Source organism: Coenobita brevimanus, chromosome 101 (assembly GCF_032717465.1).
Source record: "Coenobita brevimanus isolate Jiangsu-jjx chromosome 101, ASM3271746v2, whole genome shotgun sequence".
Lineage (NCBI taxonomy): Eukaryota > Metazoa > Arthropoda > Malacostraca > Decapoda > Coenobitidae > Coenobita > Coenobita brevimanus.
This window is the reverse complement of record NC_137054.1, coordinates 15759315-15783692: the sequence shown is the minus strand read 5'-3', so window position 1 is coordinate 15783692 and position 24378 is coordinate 15759315. Positions and strand designations below refer to the sequence as shown.

General features: G+C 43.9%; 1 protein-coding gene across 1 annotated transcript in view; it reads left to right on the top strand.

Moving 5' to 3' along the window:
• Positions 1 to 17060: 17060 nt before the first annotated feature.
• dati (zinc finger protein datilografo) overlaps positions 17061 to 24378 on the top strand; it is a 1103308-nt gene continuing 1095990 nt past the window's right edge. The window contains exon 1 of the mRNA XM_080284265.1: positions 17061 to 17561. Within this exon, the coding sequence (XP_080140391.1) occupies positions 17061 to 17561 (501 nt within the window). The remainder of the gene's footprint in view (positions 17562 to 24378) is intronic.

The following is a 24378-nucleotide window of genomic DNA, read 5'->3' as shown; positions in this document are numbered from 1 at the left end:
GTTTGACACGAATAAAATTAAAACGTCATCTTAGTGAAAGGCTTAATTTAGTGCCCCCCTCCTTTTTCCTGTTTCTTTATCCTGTCCTTCTATAGCCAGGCGTTTCTTTGTCCATCCTGCACCTTTATCATACACTTTTAGATTCACAGTTAGTCTCCTGTTTTATATTTCTTTCTTCCTTTAGTCCAATCTCCTTTCATCGTCCCTATCACCCGCTGTTTCATTTCCCTTTTCCCTTCATTTTTTTTTTTATAGCTTTCTCATACGGTTAGTCTCTCCATTGCTCTATACTGTTTTATTTATTTTTTTCTATCTAGGCTTAAAATTGCCATCTCATCATCATCAGCGCAGTGACAGGGAGGTTAACACTACAGTATGATGCTAGTCACGAAGAAGTGCTATGGAAATGATGAGACCTAGTACTGTTTTTTTTTTTTTTTCATGCTCCCAGGCTACAGGAAATAAGATGTAATGGACTAAAGTCACCACTTAGTTTTATTAAATGAACTTTGGTTATATTTTCTTTATTTTTAATCCAGTCCCCTTCCAGTTTCCAACACCACTTCCCTCCCTCTTCCTTCTTACGTCTTTCCACCCATCTCTTTTCTTTCCGCCTTCCTTCCTACGTCTCTCCTTCCGTCTTTTTTCCTTCTCTCTTGCTTCTTACGTCTCCCCATCCGTCCCTTGTCCTTCCCTCTTCCTCCTTACGTTACTCCATCCATCTCTTCTCCCTCCCTGTTTTCTGGTTCCTCCAAATCTTAACCTCATTCACTTTCTCTCTCCATTAGGCCTACTGCTGTTTTATTTTCTTTCTTTTTTATCCAGATCCCTCCTTCTCTCCAACTGTGATCTTCTTCCTTCTTTTATGAGTCCCTCTCTCCCTCTCGTCCTTCCCTCCCTCCCTTCCTCCTTAATTCCTCCATATCTCATCCTCTACCTTTGTCTCTCTTTCACCCCAGTTTTATTTTCTTTCTCTCTTCAGCACCTTCTCTTTTCCAACTTTAAATTTCTCCCTCTCTTTCTCCAGCTCTGTCTTCCGCCTTCCATTGATTACTTCGAATCTTGTTCCCATCCCTATATTTCTTGCGTCATTCCACTTCTTTCTTTATTAATTTTTAGAGATAGGGAGTACCAATACCCTTATGTCAGGTAATGTGTAAGAACTGTAGAGGTTACGCCCTTAGTTAGTGTCCCGTAGGTGGATTTGTGGACCTCAGGAACGAGCTTCAAGGAAAAAAAAAAAATCTCTTGCCACAGTTATATCTTCCTTCCTTCCTTCATCCAGCCTCTCTCTTACTCTCTCCACTCCTCCATTCTCCTCTTCTCTCCATTCTTCCATCGCTCCTCGCTTCATTCTCTCATACCTTTCTCCATCCTTCCCACCCTTCCTTCCTCTTCCATCATCCTTTTCAGTCAGTTCCTCCATCTCTCCTTCCTCCTTTCCCTCCTATCTATCCTCCTTCTTTCCCCTTCCGTCATCCTCCTCTGTCCGTTCCTCTTCCTCTCATCCTTCCTTCTTTTTTTCCTTCCTTTCTTTCTGTCTATTCTTCCTCCCTCCCCCCCTTTCTTCCTTCCTTCGTCCCTTCCTTCCTTCCCGTTCCATCCTCCTCTCCTATCTATTCCTCCATCTCCCTTCCTACTTTTCCTCCTATCTCTCTCCCTCCCTTCCTTCCTACTCTGAGCCACCACTTGAGGGAATTCTATCACTCCCCTCCCTCCACACTTGTACGGATTCAACATTTACGCAGATCTCTCTCCTCCCCTCGCATGAAAAAAAAAAAAAAAAAGTAAAAAAAAATCCACCCATCCCTTCCATGACAGGTATACCGCACATTCGACAGGAAAATTTTGACTTTTGGTACAGAAGTTTTGATTGATCGAATTTTGACTTTTGAAATATTTTAATCAATTGAATTTTGGATTCTGGGAGAGAAATACTCACGAATCGATTTTTCACTTTAGGAAGAGAAATTTTGAGTACTCGATTCAGGATTGTTGAACCAAAAATTTTTATCAGTCAGATTTTGCTTTTTAGAATGTTTAATTTCTTTTAAATGGAAGATTAGATGAAAACGTTTGGATTTTGTTTAATTCTGGCTTTTGGGAGAGACTTTTATGAATCGAAGTTTGTTTTAGGGAAGAGAAATTTTGACGGGAAAAATGCGACTTGTGATTACTAGAGTTTTGATTCTGGGAAGAGAGATTTTGATAAATCAGTTTTTGACTTTTGAAAGAGATGTGTTGGTTAATTGAATTTGTACTTTTGGATGAGGAATTTTGACATGGTAGATGATTCATAGACGTTTATATTTAGCTTAGGAAGGACCTCTTGTTTTGCAAGGGTTAAGTGTAATATGGAAGATAAATCTCTAAGGCTAAGTTGCTTGAAAACCTTAACTGACGAGAATACAGCTTAGCAGTTTCCGATGAGATTTGCTTGGTGTAACAGAGAGCGAAGACTGATTGCTTTTTTTTTTTTTTCTTTCTTTCTTTTTTTTTTCTTTTTTTTAGGTATATGTGTGTGTGACATCGAATAACAGAGGGTTAGGAGTAAGATAAGCGTAAACAGTGCTTACTCTTCCGTGACGTAGAGCAACAGAGAACAAAGAGAGTTGTTACTTCTCTATGGCGTAGAGTAAAAGAGGACGCAGACGTGTTTTTTCTTCTCTGTGACCTATAGGTAGAGAGTATTCACTGTCGTTATTATTCTGTGGTTTAGACCGACAGAAAGCCCAAACAGTTGTTACTTTTCTCTGTGACTTGGAGTAGAGAAAGGATGCAGACAGTGGTTGCTTTTTCTGTGACTTCGAGTGACAGAGCGTGAGAGTGGTTGCTTCTGTGTGGCTAATTGGGGCTCGATATACACAGTGGTTACTTCTCTGTGGCTTCGAGTAACAGGGGACGCAGATAAGGGTTACTTCTCTGACTGAGTAAGAGAGGATGTAGAGTCCAAGGACGTAGGCAGTGGTTACTTTTGTGTGACTGAGAGTAACAGAGGGCAAAGCCAGAGCTGACTTCTTTGTGACATATTGTAATAGAGGATGTTGAGAAAGAGATGCCGAATAAAATGGTTAATCTGTGTGACTTAAAAGTAACAGAGGGTGAAGACAATGCTTAGTTCTCCCCGGCAATCGAAACCTGCAAGGGAAAATACCCAAACACAACCCAGAGAGGCTTTCCATCATTCCTTGGTCGTCAGTATTTCCAGTCCCCCTCGTGCACGTTTTCCTGTTTCTAAGACTTCCCCTCCGGCTGTTCCTTACCACTCGTTAGTGCCTCTCATCTGTGGAGTATTCCCATCTCTCCCACTCTCAGGGTAACGGCTTATCCTCCACACTTCCCTCTCTGCTACATTTCTTGTCTTACACTCTTGCGATACAGAATATTCCAGTTTGTTGGCTATTTCCTTCAGTTTGTTGGCTGTTTCCTTTAAGTTATTGATAGGTCTCTGCACCATGGTATATAGAGACCTACTGTTCTTTCCCTCTCGTTCAGTCTCGTTATTCTTTCTTTCGTCCAAACACCTTTTCAACTTGACGCCATTTCTTTATTTCTTCACTAATTCGCTTCAAATGTGATACAAGTGATCCATGGGCAAATACACCTCGCCATTTTTTTTTTTTATTAGAGACATGTGGTCAAAGATCAGGCTGCACAAACACACATTTTACGATCCCATGTTCTTGTATGTTTATTAATCATCTTGGTAATTTGCAAGTAACTATGTCAGTGTACTGTACCTGTTTGGAGATCATCCTGTATCCCTTTTGAATTAATAACAGTCTTTAATTCTGATTTTTTTTTTCTTTAGATCACGTTCCAGTTTTCACGGTCGTCTTAATTACAAGCCAACCCTTCAGCTCAAATTTTTGTAAGATATTCATAACAGTATCCTTTTGAATTATGAGTGTTTTAATTTATATCATCCCAATCAGATTTCCCACTGGTATAAGCTGACAAGAATTCAGAACCAGAAACAGAATGAAGAACACAAAATACAGAAGAATCTTCTCCAGAGAAACAAAGAAACAAACAAAAAAAAAGTACTACACCACCATCACGGGCAGACCTATACTTACTTCTTGTGCGACGTAGGGGCCCGAGGTTAGGCCACACTTGTCCAGATTACTTAACCCTCAGACCTCAAGTGGTTCCCAGTTGCGAGAGAAATCGAGTACCCACAACCAGAGCAGAGCAGACACATCGTCCTCAGGATTTATGGGTAAAGTTAGGTGACTGACACGACATTGTTTGTTCAAAAAATTGTTCCCTTGTATTATTAGTTTTATTTCGGTCTCGATGTCACCAATTTCTGAAGGTTTATTGGTAACGTTTTCTTCCTTACTTTGACGTTACCTCCCTTACTTACCTATTACTGCGTCCTTAGGCCACTATGTTCCTTATGTATATATCCCTCCCCATGAACAACATTTCACCATTCCCTCCATCGCCCTCCCTGCGTCCCCATTAGTTACTTGGTCTTGAACCACAGTGTTTCTCACCTGTGTATCCTTCTCCATTAGCAATATCTCCCCATTCTCTAGTCTTTCACATTATCTCAGCGTCTTCCTTGCTTCCCCATTAGTTATTCGTTCATGATCCACGATGTTCCTCACCTATGTATCCTTTCCCATTAGCAGCATCTCTCCATTCCACAGCCTTCCTCCCCTCTCCCCCATTATCTCGGCGCCTCTCTGTCTCTCGTGGTCAATTAGAAGGACTGGTGTTGTGTGGATTAGCCCAAGACATGGTCAACAACATCTCGGCTCCTTCATACACCCCTCACCCCTACTCCTCACCCCCCACCCCTACTCCTCACCCCCCACCCCTACTCCTCATCCCCCACCCCTACTCCTCACCCCCACCCCTACTCCTCACCCCCACCCCTACTCCTCACCCCCCACCCCTACTCCTCACCCCCCACCCCTACTCCTCACCCCCCACCCCTACTCCTCACCCCCACCCCTACTCCTCACCCCCCACCCCTACTCCTCACCCCCCACCATCTCCCCCACCCCACACAAAGACACACCCTCACCCTCACCCTCATCCCACACAAACACACGGCCTCACCCCCACCTTAACGTAGACGCCATCTCCCCCACCCCTCTACCCAACCCACTCTTCACCCCTCATCCCCTACACATCATCTTCCTCTCCCATCCCTCACCTGTTTGTTAGTGCTCCACCTGTCAGCTAATTGTTTGTCTTCACCTTCACGTGTTACATACCTGTACTTATGTACCTTCATTTTCATTTATCAGCCACATTTTCCCCTCGTCTTCACCAGTCAGTTTCCTTTATCATCATTTTCACCTGTCTACTTGAACAATTGCCTTCATTATCACCTGTCAGCCATGTTTTGTCTTCCTGTCACCTGTTTGTTATCACCTTCACCTCTCAGCTACCTGTCTGTTATTATCCTCACTTGTCAGCTACTTAATTGCCTTCACCTTCACCTGGCAGCCAGTTTGTCTACTAGGCACATGATCTTTCGCTTCAAACCCCTTTTCCTCATATCTCCTTATCATTGTCTCTCTCTCTGTTTGTCATTATTACCTGCCAAACTCTTTCTCATGTAATCCCAACATTCCCAGTTACACCCTTCCCATTGATTGCATTCCTTTGCATTCCTTTGTACTCACATCCTACTAAGTCCTAACATTCCAGTTATCTTCTTACTCATTCCACTTACTCCTCTCACCATCTCACCAGCACTTTTCGCACATCCCACTCATTCCCTCTTTACATCCCACTCTGTCTCTTCTTTTTCATCTGTCAGCCACACACACACACACACACACACACACACACACACACACACACACACACACACACACACACACACACACACACACACACACACACACACACACACACACACACACACACACACACACACACACACACACACACACACGTACGTCGTTTTTACATGCCCTTCCTTTCTTTGCATGTATAAACCCCCTCCTTTACTTCAACTACTCGTACTGTTTTTCTCACGTTCCTTAATGTTTATAGGTTCATCTTCATCCACCAGTTCCACATTTATTTATGTAAGTCTCAATTTTTTTCTCTTTTTAAGACAGACGCTTCCAGTTCTCATTATCATCCTTTGCTCCTGTATTTTTTTTTTCCTTTTGCTTCACCCTTTATTTTTTTCCTCTCCCTACGAACCCAGTCTCTTAACCCTTTCAATCCGGCGACATCGTTTCTATTTTTTTTTCTTTGCTGGCCTCTGCCCCCATGCAATTATGTTTAGCTTTATGGGTGATTCCTAACAGCTCTTCACCTTAACTTGGCCCAGAATTTTCGTCCCTTGATAGTTTATTTCACGTGGTTCAGTGGCAGGAAAAAGACAGTATTGCAGCTGTACATTCTTTCAATAGCGCTTCTTCGTGACTAGTATGATGTTATAGTCCTGATCTCTCTTTAAAACTCAGCATTCATGATGGAGAGAGAGTAGCATTAGGCCACGTTAGAGTAAAATGAGTATAGCAGCGTAGTAATTAATGGTGGATAATTTTAACCCCGCCAGTATGGAAAGTACCTCCTGAGCAGATTAAAAGACTGAAATAGCGAAACTGACCTAGGATATGTGTCATCGGATGGAAGGGGTTAGTGAATGATACTATTTTTTTTTTTATGATGGGTTTGTTTCGGTCCGCCTCGATCTTCCAGTGTGTGTGTGTGTGTGTGTGTGTGTGTGTGTGTGGGTGTGTGTGTGGGTGTGGGTGTGTGTGTTTCCATTGTCCTCGCTTTCTTTGTCATAGCATAATCTTGACTGCTATACCATCTTACCACCAGTGACATATATATACGAGTATCCTTCTCTTTACATGTCATACACACTATTCCTTGTTTCAGTTTAATACGAACGTGATTTATAAGCCTGGCCACTTCTTTGTTATATATATTTTTTTTCGGCTTAGTCTCACTCCTCAACTCTCGGCATCTTGATTGCGTTGTCACTCAGCCACTTCTCTCATATCTAATCCCCCTAAATCGCCTGTAATCCATATTTTTCTGTTTGTGTTATAGTTTTCACCAACCTGCCTCCTTGATGTTCCATTAATCCCTTCTTTACATCATGATCACCTGCTTTTCCTGTCACTTTAATTCTCCATTCAGACCTTTGCCTTATCGGTCATCCCTCCTCCCCACCTTTCTTGTCATCTCTCTTCCTCACCCTTCAGCTCTATTTCCTTACCTTTCAGCTCCCTTTCATCACCTTTCAGCTCTCTTCCCTGCTCTCTTCCTCACCTTTCAGCTCGCATTCCTGCTCCCTTCCTATCCCTTCAGCTCTCCTACTCCTGTGCCGAATCAGCTGTCAGCTCTTTCCTCATCTAATAGCCCTCTTCCTCACATTTCAGTTCCATTCCTCACCTGTCAGCCCTCTTATTCACCTGTCAGGCCTGTTCCTCACTTGTCAGCCCTCTTCCTCACCTGCCAGTCCTCTTCCTCAACTGCAGCCCTCCTCCTTACCTGCCAGCCCTCTTCCTCACCTGCCAGCCCTCTTCCTCACCTGCCAGCCCACTTCCTCACTTGCTAGCCCACTTCCTCACTTGCTAGCCCACTTCCTCACTTGCTAGCCCACTTCCTCACTTGCTAGCCCACTTCCTCACCTGCCAGCCCTCTTCCTCATCAGTCAGCCCTCGTCCTTACCTGTCAGCCCACTTCCTTACCTGTCAGCCCTCTTCCTCACCTGCCAGCCCACTTCCTACCCTGCCAGCCATCTTCCTCACCTGCCAGTCCTCTTCCTCAGCTGCCAGCCCACTTCCTCACATGCTAGCCCACTTCCTCACCTGCTAGCCCACTTCATCACCTGACAGCCCTCTTCCTCACCGGACAGCGCGTTTTCCCCCTTGTCAGCACTCTTATTCACCTGTCAGGCCTCTTCCACCTCTGTCAGCCATCTTTCTCTTTCGTCAGTCCATTTCCTCATATGACAGCCTTCTTCGTCACCTGACAGCCCTCTTCCTTACGTGTCAGCCCTCTCTCCTACCTGTCAGCCCTCTTCCTCACCTGTCTGTCCCTCTCCTCACCTGCCTGTCCCTCTCCTCACCTGTCAGCCCTCTTCCTCACCTGTCAGCCCTTTTCCTCACCTGTTTGTCCGTCTCCTCACCTGTCAGTCCTCTTCCTCACCTGCCAACCCTCGTCTTCACCTGTCAGCCCTCTTCCTCACCTGTCAGCCCTCTTCTTCACCTGTCAGCCCTCTTCCTCACCTGCCAACCCTCTTCTTCACCTGTCAGTCCTCTTCCTCACCTGCCAACCCTCTTCTTCACCTGTCAGCCCTCTTCCTCACCTGTCAGCCCTTTTTCTCACCTGTCAGTCCTCTTCCTTACCTGTCAGCCCTCTTCCTCATCTGTCAGCCCTCTTCCTCACCTGTCAGCCCTCTTCCTCACCTGTCAGCTCTCTTCCTCACCTGCCAGCCCTCTTCCTCACCTGCCAGCCCTCTTCCTCACCAGTCAGCCCTCTTCCTCACCAGTCAGCCCTCTTCCTCACCTGCCAGCCCACTTCCTCACCTGCTAGCCCTCTTCCTCACCTGTCAGCCCACTTCCTCCCCTGTCAGCCCTCTTCCTCATCTGTCACCCCCTCTCCTCACCAGTCAGCCCTCTTCCTCACCTGTCAGCCCTCTTCCTCACCAGCCAGCCCTCTTCCTGACCTGTCAGCCCTCTTCCTCACCAGCCAGCCCTCTTCCTCACCTGTCAGCCCTCTTCTTCACCTGCCAGCCCTCTTCCTCACCAGTCAGCCCTCTTCCTCACCTGTCAGCCCTCTTCCTCACCTGTCAGCCCTTTTCCTCACCTGTCAGCCCTCTTCCTCACCAGTCAGCCCTTTTCCTCACCTGTCAGCCCTCTTCCTCACTTGTCTGTCCTCCTCACCTGTCAACCCTCTTCCTCACTTGTCTGTCCTTCTCCTCACCTGTCAGCCCCTCTCCTCACTTGTCATCCTTTCTCATCCACTGTTACTTCTCTGTCCTCTTCCTTACATGTCATCTCTTTTCTCACATGTCAGCCTCCTACCACACCTTGGTCCTTCTTCATCCTGCCTTCTCTCCTTCTTCCACCTGTCTATCCTTTCTCTTGTCTCTCCTTCTTCCCCCTTCTTCCTCTTTCTTCTTTCCCTTCCTTTTCCTCACCTGCCTGCATTCTCTCATTTATCTTCCTGCTTCCTCGTCCGTACGCTTCCTCACGGATGGTCCTACTTCCCCATTCACTGTCCTCACCAATCATCCATCTTCCTCATGTCATCTTCCCCACCTCTCATCTTCCTCCCTTACCTGTTAACATATAATATTTACCTACCATATCCAGTTTTTCTTCAGTTTACCACCATTTTACAACCTTCAAACTCATCACTTCGCTGCAGTGTTGTATCTAGTATCTTGTAAGTGAGAGATGTATAATATTTACCCCATATGTCCAAAATTTCCACAGTTCGGCATCAGCTTCTAATCTTCAGACTCCTTATCCTTTCGCTGCAGTGTTATGTGTTTATCTTTTCAGTGACGGCGGGGATGACCATGGGCCGTCTCAGCAGAACAGGTCAGTCATTTTTTTTTTTCTTCTTTTTATCTTCCACTATGACATTGGTTGACGCCATCACTACAAGGAATCTACACTTAGCTAAATGAAATCGTCTAGCATCAGTAATAATTAGAAAAGATGACTGGGTACTGCAAGGGTTAATGAGGAAAGATGACAGTTTATCTTTGGGATTCATTACTTAAAATTTATAATGTGCTAAAAGATGGAGGTTGGGGAGCAGGTAAATTTTTCACCCCCAGTTAACAAACATAAAGTGAACAGATGTACGGTGTGTGTAATTATTTTGTTGATCCATAAGTGTAAGACAAAATTCATTAGGAAATTCGCGATCCGCTGTTTGTCCTTTTTTTTTTTTTTTTTTTTTTTTTTTTTGCGACAAGAGTACAGGACATTGAAAGATTCTACCTGATTCTAATGTGTTGTAATTTTTGTCTTCCGTTGTTTGAGTAAGAATCGTGTATAATGTATCTAACCAGGGCTGGGTAACTGAGATTTGGCCTCAGTGACTGTTCGTAGGTTAGTGATAGCGTAATCCACGAGTGAGTTGGGATTAGGGAAATTTCTGGGAGGGCTGTAAGATGGTGATTGCGGAGGGGGGGGGGGATTGAGGATTTTGATGGTGATATGGAAGATTGTCTCGTGTATAGTTAGATTCAGATGTGTGTGTGTGTGTGTGTGTGTGTGTGTGTGTGTGTGTGTGTGTGCGTGCGTGCGTGCGTGCGTGCGTGCGTGCGTGCTTGCTTGCTTACCCAGGGTGTCCTTAGTTCTTACCCAGTTAAAAATGAATGAGAGGGATAGGGGGGAGGTTGTCGAAGATGACACATATAGATTCGCTCTAAGATGTAGGGATCCAGCAATTTGAACCTATTCTCCGTTCACCTTGAATATAGTGGAAGATTAGCCTGCTTTGTATAGACTCGTAAAACTACCGCGATGGAATACTTGAAACATAAAAAACGCAAAAGGTAAACCAGGCCCTTATCATTTTTTTTTTTCGAACATTAGTGGTACGTCTGCAGTTATTAGATTTGTTCCGTTTGCAGCTTAGATTATACTAGTAAAGTTAGCAGATACGCATAGAGAGGACACATACGCTATATCGTCGTAGCGTGCCTCAAATTATTGTTAAAAAAAAAGTTATTAGCTTCTCCTTCGCGATTTAAGGAACAGAGGGTCTTTTAACATCGCCTGCTCGTGCATAGTGATCCCGGTAGTGCTGTCTCCCCTCCCCCTCTGTGCATAACCTGTTTATCTCTTCTTCACGAGGTAGTCCATTTTTTTTTTTCCTTTTTAACTGCTGTACGATATTACCTCAGGAGATATTACTGAGCTCGAAAGATTATATTAAGCTTTTATTAACTCCTTCGCCCTCGGACGTCTCATCTAAGCTAAAAAAAATCATCTGTTGGGAGAAGGAATTAAATAAAATAGGGTGTCCCAGGGTTGATTAGGTTAGCTGGTGATTTCCCTTGATTAGATACTGAGTAATGGTATTCTCTGCGCCATATGGATGGGGCAAGGGTATTTCATGTCTGCATATTTAGTTACGAGGCAGTTATGGGTATCCTCTGGTTTGGTTGATGGGGCAAGGGTATTCTCTGGATCGTGGTTATGGGGCAAGGGTATTTACTGGATCTTAGTCAGGGGGAAAGGGTATTCTCTGGATCCTAGTTATGGGGCAAGGATGTTCTCTGGATCGTGGTTATGGGGCAAGGGTATTCTCTGGATCTTAGTCATGGGGCAAGGGTATTCTCTGGATCCTATGGTGCAAGGGAATTCTCTGGATCGTGGTTATGGGGTATGGGTATTCTCTGGATCTTAGTCATGGGGCATGGGTATTCTCTGGATCCTGTGGGGCAAGGGAATTCTCTGGATCGTGGTTATTGGGTATGGGTATTCTCTGGATCTTAGTTATGGGGCAAGGGTATTCACTAGATCCTAGTAATGGTCAAGGGTATTCACTAGATCATGGTTATGGGCCAAGTTTGGATATCCTCTGCTTCTTAGTTATAGGGCAAGGGTATTCTCTAGGCCATGTAGTTATGGGGCAAAAGTAGTTATTATTTAGATTTACTTAGAGGACAGTGAGTAGTTATTCTGTAGACCTTTGTAGAGGGACAAGGGTGGGCAAAAAATCCTGGGTATGAGGCAGGATAAGGTTTGGGGGATTACATGTGGATGTTGCTTAGTGGATTTCAAGTGCTCAGTAAATTTCAGGTCATGTTAGTATTTTATGCGTTTCGTGCGAGTTTCTTCTTTGTGCAGAAATATTTGTATACATTTTAGGTTTCAGTTTTTTTCCTTTGTGAGTTGTGTTTGATAGTATTTCAGGTTTGTTTGGGAGCGTGTGTCCCTTTACGCATTCCTGGATATTTTCACTTGTACATGGAATTACTGAGGGCACTGTTGGATATTGTTAATAGCGTTTTTTTTTCCTCTTTTATCCCCCTTACACCTGTCTCATCCCACCTCCAGTATGGCAAAATAAAGTTAGGTAGAGAATGATATTGATAATCTTGATAATGCTTAGAATGATGATGATGAGGAGGAGGAGGAGGAGGATAATGAGGATAGTAACTTGTTTCCGTTACTTGTGCGTCTTAAATGTAAACTTAACCTCTTCTGTACGACGACATCTTATACAGTTTATTCTCGTTACCTCCAAACTATATAATTCGTCTTGCAGAAAAAAAACGTCACAGGCCTTCGTTTGAGACACCTACCTTGTAAAGCGTAATGAAAGTAATAATGAATGTGTCTAGTATTCTTTTACGCATTGTAGATGGTTAGTACTTTGCAGGGAGCCATTTTTCTCATTTGCATAGGAGACTTTAGCACCTACTCCTTAGCTATTCATTCTGCATCTTACACCTTAGCCTCTTCAGCACTAGGACGTTATTTTTGTTTTAATATTGCTAGCTTCAGACGATTTTTTTCAGTCAGGTGAGATGTTTGTTACTGGAGGATTTATATAGGCTACGTTACATCCCTCTGAGTCGAAAAGCCTCTCGTAAGTCAAATCGTCTGTCTGTCGGTAGCAGGAATTTACTATATATTACGTCATCGTAGTGAAGGGAATAATTCTCTCGGGTGTTGTATATCTACTTTTGGGATCAACATACCTTACTTTGAAAACTTGATAAAGGATTATAAAGTTATATATGGAAAATAAATCAGTGAGGAGAAGAGGTTACGAAGGCTGATGTAAATATTGCTTTTCTTAATGTGTGTTGACCCTACCCACCCCATGTGTAAAATCAGGGAGATGATGATGATGATGTTAATGATGATACTTTTGAGGAATATGTATGAGACGCATAGCTTACGTGGGATAAATGATAAGATATGAGAAAAATGTGGAGTAGGAGAGCTAGATAACTTGAGGGTAGAGGAAACTGTGCTGAGAAGGTATGGTCACATCTAGAGGACAGGTATGACTAGGACTGGTGAAAGGGGTGTATGTAAGTGAGGCTGTAGGTAGGAGGAGGAGTGGAAGGCCAAGGAAGAGGTGAATGAATGTGTGGAGAAATTTAATATGGACAATGATAAAAAGAAAAAAAAAACGAAGTATGGATAGGAGATGCACATGACAAAGGTTGCATTCTCTCTCTCTCTCTCTCTCTCTCTCTCTCTCTCTCTCTCTCTCTCTCTCTCGAATTTTTCCCACGGGTGTCTTGAAAGTGACCATTAATCCATTCACCCCGAGGACGTATTGATGCTGCCTCCAGACGATTTTCTTCAACTTAGGAGGGATTAATTTTAGAGATGGAGGGGTTGTATCCAGCGTTCTTTAACTCCTTCACTGCCAGGGCGTTGTTCTAGAAATAAGATAAATTCGTCTTGAGGTACCAGAAATAGAATATAAAAATGCTTGGACTGAAGAGGTTAAGCTACGTGTGGATGGTTTAATATGTGGGATGGCACAGGGTTAATAGATGTATGGACCGAGTCACTGATAGATAGACTTCTTTGGTGTACCTGACCTTTGTTTTTTTCTTTTTCTAGACCCAGTCCACCGAAGTGAAGGTAAGATTTGATGATGATGATGGTGATGATGATTATTGTTTTTATTATTTTTATTATTATTATTGCCGTTATGAAGAAGGTCTGGTGGTTAGAGGTTTGGTCCAGTAGGATCATCAAGGAAATTATATTCTAACGAATTATTCCGTTATCAAACACATCGTAAATGGTGTTGGTAACGAATCTAACAACTCGTGGAAAAAACATGCGAAGCTGTATCTCTTTATACGTAACTTCATCGAGCTTGAGGAACATATTTCTCTTACTATCTTTAAGAAAATTGTTTATAGGACTGTGTAAGGAAGTTATGCATCGTTAAGTTGTATCCATTTTTTGATAGACTGCTTGTGTGATGTCAAAAGGAAGTAAGTATTTGCATTAATTCCAAAGTAGCGCAGGGATGATTGTGATGATATGATGATGATGATGATGACCATCCCTTAATTTCTAGTCTGGTTTGCTGTGGTGATATAAAAAGAAATAGCCTAATCGTTATATACAGGGAACGATGTTTTTTATGTAAAGGTCTATATTACTACTGCAACATGGTGAAACACAAATTAAAGCAAGATGAATACAGTTGGTCATTCTGCATAGGAAAGTAATAGATATAATTATCCATTCCGATGAGTTTAATGAATATGATTGTTCAGTCTGGTTAGGAGGAGGGCAAGAAAGAAACAGGATGAGGAAGCAGATCAAGAAATTATTAAATCTTTCATTACGGTTTTGTTTCATCAGTTTAATTCTTATTCTCCTAAGCCTTCAGAACAGGAGAGATCTCTTTAGTAGTGAAGGGTCTGAAACTGCACTTAAGTCCATGAAAAACCCAAGATAAGAAATTCGACGGCAAAGAGTTACTGCAACACGAATCACAAAATGTATTGAGCTTGTGATTATAACTAGATTAACCAGGTCAGAAGGGTCAGGGTAAGATTAACCAGTCAGAAGTGTCAAGTTAGGCATATGAACTAAAAGCCTTGAAGAATATGAGAAACTTTATGGACAGAAACAGAAATGTCGGGCCATAGTAAAGCATTCTAAATCCACGCGTTTGTGAAATGCAGAAGAGCTTGAATGATACTGAAAGGGACGTATATGTTGGTGAATGACATGATGATACTGTTCCCTATGTGTGTATGGAATATTGGCTAACACTGGCCATTTGCAATCCATGTGTCCCTTGGTGTCACGTTACATTATTAGATCTGAGTCTTGATCCTAAAAGTATGTGGATTTAGCAGTGTATATATTATCAGCTACATGCCAAAGAGGAGTTAGGGAAAAAAAAAAGAGATGGACTGGATGTAAAGTATGAAGATCGTAAGAAAAAAAATATCACTAGCTCCACTCCCAGAGGAACTTGAGCCGCGGTATTGACGTGGAAGATGCACGGTCTGACGCCACGTGCGTGAGACGGGAGCACGGCACCACGTAGGCCATTGATGTGGTGTGGCCCAGTGCAGCTGTGTGGCCACCAGCTGCACGTGAGCACAGCCAGCGTGGGCCACACCAGAGAGAGAGAGAGAAATGTGTGTGTGTGTGTGTGTGTGTGTGTGTGTGTGTGTGTGAGAGAGAGAGAGGGGGGGAGGAGAGGGAATAAATAACCCTTACGTTTTTACTGTAAACCATGTGACGAGAGAGAGAGAGAGAGAGAGAGAGAGAGAGAGAGAGAGAGAGAGAGAGAGAGAGAGCAGTGACCACGTGTACGAGGTGGCATGTGCGTGACTCAGTGCTCCACAGGTCGCAACACCCCACAGGGAAACAACACCCCACAGCACACCCACACAGCCAGGCCTCCTCACGCTGTGGCAAGGGGCAGTGAGTGGCCGTCTCTCCACTGACAAACTGACCGCGACAGATGTGACTGCGGTTAGAACCACAAGGGCAAAGCATCGATATCAAAGCCGTGCATGCTACTCTGGACTACAACATGTGCACGCCCATAGGCCTTGGCAATCCCAGCTGGTCTGTGATTGGCTGCCAGTGGTAGGCTTATGGTCGGTAGGCTCGCAGTTGCGACAATGGCAGGGTGGGCGGTTTTGGCCTTTGCCCCCCCTGGCGTACATAAGGGTCATACTGCTGAAGGAAGCAGAGGCCATTAAGATGAAGAAGGCGTTCAATATATTTGGTAAGGAGGTCGAGATAGCGAGGTTGGGAGGGCGGGGCGAGGCTTGCGGCTGCGCCGGGTGGCTCCGCCCCTCCCTCCCGTGTGTTCAAGGCGCTCTTTTCCTCAGCCAATCAGCGCCAGCCGATATTCGGCCTATCCCGGGCGGCCTAACTCCCAAACTTTTTTTTTTTTTTTCTTACGAAGTGGACGTTATTACTTGGAGAGGAATGAGGGTGAAAACTGAGATAGATGCATGCAGCTAGAATTTATAATAGCATCTTATGTTCATTTTGACGTTTTGCATTGACTTTGGGAAGGAAAAGTTTTAAGTAAATAAAACCTCATTCAGTTGGAGTGGTGAGCGAGTGGTCATGACCCCAGCTGGTGTGGAACTAAACTGCAGGCGGGCCTGGTAATGCACTTAGAGCTGCACAGCACTCCCACCAGCCTTTACACACCTTTGATCCCCCTCTCTTTGCAACTGACCGTTAAGCGCGTCCTTTCCCGCGGTATTATGATGCAAACTAGGCCGTGCATTGTGCCTGCATGCCATGGCGAGCGTGGGCCAGTGTCCAGAGCGAGAACGTGTCGTGAGCACTGTCACGTGCCTGCCGCTGACCGCTGACCGTTGCTGCACCACCACCACGGTCGCCTGCCAGGGTGCTGCTGCCGTGGTGTGGTGTGGTGTGGTGGCGTCTTGAGGCGCTGCGGGAGCCGCCTGCCGCGCCGCCCAGCCACGACGCCTCCCGCCTCCTTAGTCACCTCCTCCTCCTCCTCGGCCTCCTCAGCGCCCCCCGCCACCCGCGCGCCCCCGCCCGGCCGGCAGTGGGCAGGCCCAGCACCGCTGGCCGAGATGAGTGCGCTGCAAAACACGGGCGGCTGCGTCTTGAGGAGAAAAGGCCGGCCCCTTGCTCACTGGAAAACAGGAAATGATCCACCTTGCTGCGTCGTCGCCCCAAAACTTGCGCCTTTTTGGCGCTGGCCGGCCCAAGAGTCGGCACTCGTCGAGACGGGCCTAAACTCCCCAGTCGCTTCGATCGGTGGGCCAGCTCAGCTCGCGGCCTCAGTCTAGCTAGCGTGGCGCCGCGTGCAGTCTTGTGCTGGAGCGCCACCTCGCCTCGGACGCCGCCTCAGCCCCGCCACCCGCCACAAGCGATGAGCCCCACTTGACCCGCTCGCGCCCACCTGAACTGACCTCACCTCTTGCAACTTGGTGACCTCGATATACATTGCCTGACCTCGCTGCCTAATACGGGCATATTTCTTCCAAGAAGTTGGTGACCTCGCAAGCCTTCACGCTGGCTACCCACGAGTGTGACCTCCCTCCCACCACACTGGCTCCCCCCAACCCCATAGCCTCACCTGACCTCTCCACTCCAATGCCCACCACCTCCGACCCGGACGATGCCCCATCCAGACCCATGGATTCTCCCACGTACCCGGCCCCGTCCCTGGGGTCCCCTGCCTCCTTTCCCCCACGGACGCTGGCCTCGCCCTCCTTCACTCCCAGACCGATGGAGTCCTCGGTCTTCCCCCCACGGAGCTCAGACTCCGCCTCGCTCTCGGCCAAGCTGGAGTCGCCCCCCTCCCCGCCAGTCTACCCACCGAGGAACATGGAGATGCCTTATGGCCAGCGACCTCTTCCAGACCATCCTATGGGATACTCCAACTACTCACCAGGATCATTCCCACCGTCTTCCGGGCCCTATGGTCCCCCGCCAGTGTCGTTCGCCTCGCTACCTCCCTCCTTCACGCCCTCATCTCTGGCGCCCTCTCTTTCGTCCGCACCAGGATTCCCCCCGTCAGGAGCTACCGGATCGCCCCCTCTGGAGGCCTTTGTACAGTTGCTCCTTGCCATGAACGTCGAGGATCAGCTGAAGGTAGGTTGTGTCAGGTGTCTTCTGTGATGGTGTGTTGTGCTCTGAAGTGATGATGGTGCTCTTAATCAGTGCTCACAGAAAGAAACCATACCAGCCTCAGAGAATATCACATTACTTGCGGTGCTAAAAGTGTAATGCAGAAGTATCCTGCTATAGTGAATAACAAGTAAATGTGTGACAACTTCGATGAAACTGAAGTGAGGGTGCAGTTGTGTGGAGGCGCCCGTGATATAAGTGAGGGCTGTGCTGATGATGATAATACACAGAGGCCTGAGAGCCGCTAGACACGTGTTTCAACCTTAGTCCTCCTGCCCCGCGCGCCTATTCTTTTTAAAATTCGCGCGCTTTTCTTCACCTAGTCACCTACTGTCACTGAAAAAAAGTAGACAAATAGTGCAATGTTTTTTTTCACCCAGGTTTATAGGCTGAAGCATACTGAACTTCAGCTAACCGTGTGTGTGATTCCCTGAAGTGCATGTTAATTTTGCAACAAGGAAAAATAAGCAGATATTGTCCATCTGAACTGTAAGAATATGCAGTATGTAACATGATTCTGATTCGATGTACAAGAAGAGGTGAACATAGCAGTTTTTATCTCGTTATTATATTGCTTTTCCTTTTTTTTTACTCTAAGGTGGCCACGGTGTCATCACAGTGGCCGCCCCTAGAGTTTATGGAGTAGTTTTTACCACTGCTGGATGATAAACGTTCGTAGACAGAGAGAAAGAAAGAGAGGGAAAAAGAAAGAGGAACAATTGTAGTTAAGCTCACCTTTTCCTTTGCTGCCTCCCTACTGTATAGCGACAGCCTCATTTGCATATGAAATCTTTCCGAGGTAGTTTTTTTCCTTCCTCATTCATTCTTTCTCCTCTCTCTCTTTCTCCCTGCCGCGCCGGACAAAAGGGCCCGGCCAGGATACCGAACCCAGGGTCTAAGGACTTGGGGAGGCTCGGGTCAAACACCTGTGTGTGTGCAGAGTGAATGTGCAACACTTTCAACATCCTCTCTACCCCCACACATCTCTTATACCCAGCTACCCCTTGCATCTCATCTGTTTCACACTGACAACTATTTTATTCATTTTCCTTTAGTTTTCATGTTATTTCATTGTAAGCAAAGTGAATGTGCAACGCTATGAAGATCTGTGCCATACCACATACATACCCCATCTTTGTCATTCATACCAACCTCATTCCATCTGATCGACTTTGACGGCCATATATTACTATTTTAGTCTCTTTTTTTCTTCTTATGTCTTTAAGCATCATTAACTTCGTTGTGCAGAGAGTGAATGTGCAACACTTTCAACTCCCCCCCTTCCAAACCCCACACATACCCCATCTCTCATCCATGCCAACCTCATCCTGTCTGGTGTGCACGATGGCAACCCTTCATTAATTGGGGTTTTACTTTATATCATTTAACATTTTTGTTGTAGTGTGCGTGTAGGGTGAACATGCAACACTTTAACATCACTGCCTTGCCCCATGTACACCCCATCTCACACCAACACAAACCCCTCCCCTACTCCAACATGATTCACGATGACAACCATATATTACCATTTATTCTTTTTTAAACGACTCAGCTTTTTTTTGCATTGTATAGAATGAACGTGCAACACTTTCAATATCCCCTCTACTCTGTCCCATCTCAACCTCACTAACTCCACATCTGTCCCACGTGGTCCAGTTTAACAGTCACTTCTTATTATTGTACAGTTGTTTTATCGTTCATCCTCAGTCATTACAGTATACATAGAGGGAATGTGCAACGCTATCAATCTCTCCTCTACCTTATCCCCAATACAGCATACCTCATCACACCTACCCGACCTCACCCCACGTGGATTACATCGACAACCGTATATTACTAATTGTAGGATTTTTCTATAATTAAGCATCATGTATATTAGTGTACAGAGTGTGAATTAACAGTAGTAAAAATCTCTTCTCTTCCACACCCCATTCTCACCCATACCAATCCCACTTCATCTGGGCCACACAGAAAACCACATGACTCAGGGTTTTGATATCATTACAGCCTTTATAACATATGGCTTCATTAAATTCAGCATATAGTCAGTGGGAAGCAGTAGCAAGCTTTTCTTTATCTTACCCCTCATACATATCCCAGATCCCCCACCCGCAACTACCCCATCCCGCCTGATACACATTGACAACCATATATTATCATTTTAAGTTTTTATATTAACCAGTTCTTTTTTTTCTTCATTGTATGCAACAGCTTCAGCCTCTTCTCTCCACCCCATACACACCCCATCCCTCACCCACACCCCACCTACTTTACGTTGACAACCATTTATTATGAGTTTGACCTTATATTATTCAACTTTCTTTTTTCATTTCAGTGTGTAGAGAGTGGACGTGTAATCATTTCACCCTCGTCTCTCCCATACCACATAGCCCCAGCCCCCCCTTCACCCACACCAACCTCATTCACCCCACCTGGCCCACACTTACAGCTGTTACTACAATTTACGCTTTTTAGTTCGTCACCTTTTGCCGTAACAGTGTGTGCGTGCAGTTACCCATGAACGTTCTTTTATGTGTTGTGTATCATGCATTTTAATCGTATGTTTCATTAATCCTGTATATCATAACTGCTAAAGAACTGTCGAACATTATAAGAAAGACCGCAAAGGAACCTATTTTTTTACTAATATTTCTTTAAGTCTAGTGGTACCATCTCGAAGACGTTTCCAAGACGATATGGGGCATCTTATAAGAAGTGATTAGGAGGGAATACTTATTAGATATACAGTAAGAATAGGCTTCATATATATATATAAAAGGTCTAGTGCACAGATATCCTTGAGAAATGACGTGAGTGGAAATTTCATGACTTCTAGGCATATTTCTTGTAAGATGGTCAATGAAGGTCTGTAAGAATCCTGTATATAACACCTTGCTTATTCTGAACGACAGCTTGTAGTGAATGTAGAAAGTCATAAATCAGTGTGTGTGTGTGTGTGTGTGTGTGTGTGTGTGTGTGTGTGTGTGTGTGTGTGTGTGTGTGTGTGTTTGTTTGTACTAGGAGCATGAATATAGTACCACGTGGCTAGATCTCGAAGAACATTCACTACACACACACACACACACACACACACACACACACACACACTTTGTCTACCTTTTTATCGTCCCTCGCCTAAATAATAGGCTAATAGAAGCAAAAATGTGTGTACACGTAACTCTCACGAAACACACACACACACACACACACACACACACACACACACACACACACACACACACACACACACACACACACACACACACACAGGATTTTGTGTGCTACTCGTGTCATCGCTCACCTAGTGTCAAACCTATATTTTTTAAACCCATTTTCACTTGATTATCATAAATAGTAGAAATGAATATACTGAACTGCAGAACCTAACTAAATTAATTGGAAGGCAGGTTTTGTTTTTTCTTTATTTGCATTAACCACTGCTGTCATTATCTTTTTTTTCTTGTTAAATTATGATCATCTGTGTTTACGTGTTTACATGGTGGTAATTATTGTATTGTTTGTGTTAATAGTACCGTTTTTGGTGTTGCTTAATGTGGACGGTATAAATTTTTAACAAGTTCGAGCCGTAATCATGGTTTTTTATGTTTAACCCCTTCACAACGAGGTCTTAATCTGAATATAATGATTTGTCAATAGTAAATGTGAAATGAAAACGAAACGCTTGGTACTTAAGGGATTAATGAAGACTGACATTTACTGTTCTTTAAATTTCTCTCTAGCTGAATAAAATCGTCTGGAGATGAAGATTAGAGTAAGACGTCATCGTTGTGAAGGGGTTAATGTTGTCTGTTATTCCTCATGTAATACTTTACGTTTATTTTCCTTCACTATTTTTTGTTACTGTTTTGTGTTATCATATGGGCCCTGTTTTAAGTTTATTGTTTGTTATTATACTTAGTGTAACATTTTATTTTGTACTTTTGTTCAGTGCCAGTTAAGGGTCGATAGAAATAAAAGTTCTGAATGAGTTTTTCTTTTGTTTTTTCATTTCTTTGGTTGACCTAATTATGACCTTGTGTTCCTTTATTATTCATTCGGTCTATCTTTTTATATACGAGTTTTAGGTTTTAAGTGCACAGTGTTCTTGTGTTTACCAGGTGTATATTTGTGTTTTAATTACTACGTCCGTGTTTGTGTTCCACCTATACGTACACAGTGTTCGTGCTCTAACTACTTCGTGGACATTGTTCGTGTATTTACTTACCACGTGCGGTGTTTTCGTTAATTACTGTGTTCCATGTATATTTTTATTGCTACGTGTATTGTTCGTGTTTTACCTGCTATCTACGTGTTCGTGTTCTAGTTACTGTACGTGTATTCGATACCACGTACACAGTGTTCGTGTTTTAGCTCATGTGCACGGCGCTTATACAGCAAATACGTTCATGTTCTTGTTTAGCTTTACGTTCATTGTTCGTGCCCTACCTGCTACGTGCATGTGTGTGTTTTAGCTTTTACGTTCATTGTCCTTGCCGTAGCTGCTACGTGCATGTGTATTTTATCTTTACGTTCATTATTCGTGCTCGACATGCTACGTGCACGTGTGTGTTTTACCTTTTACATTCATTGTCCTTGCCATAGCTGCTACGTACATGTGTGTGTTTTAGCTTTTTCGTTCATTGTTCTTGTGTGTACCCCAAACCCCATCCACCCCCATCTCGCAAAATATATGATACACTTTGTTTTAATATATCATCCGGATCTTGACAAAAAATCCGCTCCGTCGTGATGCCCTATTTATCTTCATTCATTACGTAATTTATTCTGATTGTTATCTTTTCCACTCCTTTTGATTCAACGCATCTTCATCCCTCTCCCTCGCCCCTTTCTTAATGTCCACCTCATTTATCACGTCTCCTCTCCTTTCCCCTGCAACTCTTCACTTCCTTCCTCCTTCCATTCATAGCTTTCCTTCTTCCTTCTTATGCATTTTTAAAATATATTTTTCTTGTCACGTGTTTGTTGTATATATAGTGTTTGGTGTTCTGTGTTCTTGATTTGTTTTTATTTTGTTCTCGTCTTGTGTTTTCTTATGTCTATTCTGTCTCGTGTTTGTTTTAGTCCGTATTTGCATATAGTTATAGAAGCCATCAACCTCCTGCAGTGCCCTGACCTGACCTAACCCAGCCGCATCTTGTGCCTCATCTTAATCTCACCTTGCCTCACTAAACAACTCATTGTCCTACATCACTACTACTCACCTCACCTCAACTCACCTCATTTCATCTCCCCTCGCCTCGCTGTACCCGCCCCACCTCAGTACTCTTAATTTCACCTTGTCTCACTACATTTTGCCTCGCTGCACCCCATCTTTGGCTCACTTCACCTCACCTTACCTTTCCGTAACTCACCTTACGTCACCCCATGACATCTTTCTCTCGGCACCCTATATCTTAACTCACTTCATGTCATCTGACCTCACCTCGGCTTACCTTGTTTCACCTCGCTTCACCTTACTCCACCTTACCTTGCCTCACCTCACCTCACCTTTCCTCTTCTCACCTTACCCTACCTTACCTTACTTTACCTCACGTCGCTGTAGTAGTATCCCTTCTTATCATATCACCAGTTCACATTCTTCTGCCTCGTATATTTTCCTGGTCATATCCCTTTCCCCCTCTGTGTTCTCTCGTCATAATTCTTCCCATTGTCTTTCGTACGAGTGTTCATTCAAGATTTGTCGTTGTGGACCTTAACCCTTTCACTACGATGACTCTCTCTCTCTCTCTCTCTCTCTAACTATTTTATTCAACATAGGAAGGATCTCTGACAGTGAAGGAATTAGTGATTGCTTAAATAAATCCCTATAATTTCGTAAAATCTCCCCTAAAATGAATAAAAATCGTCTATAATTAGGATGAATAAGATTAAAAGACGTCCTAATACTGAAGGGATTAAAATGATGTCTATAGATAGTTTGTGCATCTTTTTATGGCTGTGTTTGCTCAAATATTTTTCTGCCCATTCTCATATTTCTGTTTTTGTCATCATCATCATCATTATCGTCATCGTCATCATTACATGGATGATAATCTTATTTTGCTTTTCCTTTTATGTTTTTTAATGTCGTCATCGTTATCATCAGTTTATACCCATTTTTTTTTTTCTGTCCACCACCACCACCACCACCATCATCATCATCATCATCATCATCACAAAAAGAAAAAGAGCCTCTTCCAACACTCTCCACATCTTCTGGTTTTTGTTTTCGTTATACCTTCAAAACAAGTCACCTGATTACACCTGCCCTCGCCTCCTTAGCTCCCTCCCCCACCTTCTGCATGATCAGGTCCTCCCTACATCATCTTGCTTTGCCCATTTCGCTGCTGCTCCTCTTTGCATTTCATAACTGTAACTTTATCTTGTCTCTAAGTAATATTGATGATTCGATTGTTGTGGTTTTATTCTTTGTTTTTGTTCTCTTGTTCTGTTGTTATGTAGATGATTAGTTTTTATGATCCTTGTCATATGGTCCTCTTGCTTAACCCCTTCAGTGCGATTACGTCTTCCGTCTTCCTCATTCCTTAATCTTTTTCCTTTTCTTTCATTCTTTCTTTCCTTTCTTTTTCTTTTCTTTCATTCTTTTTTTCCTTCTTTCATATCGTTCCTTCTTTCTTTTCCTTTGTTTGTTCTTTTGTCTTTCTTTTTTATTTTCTATCTCAAGACGATTTTCCGTGACTTAAGATGGACATTTCAATAGTGAAGATGTTAATGAATGTTACACCAAACCCCTTCAGGTCGAAAATCTTCCTTGGGCTAA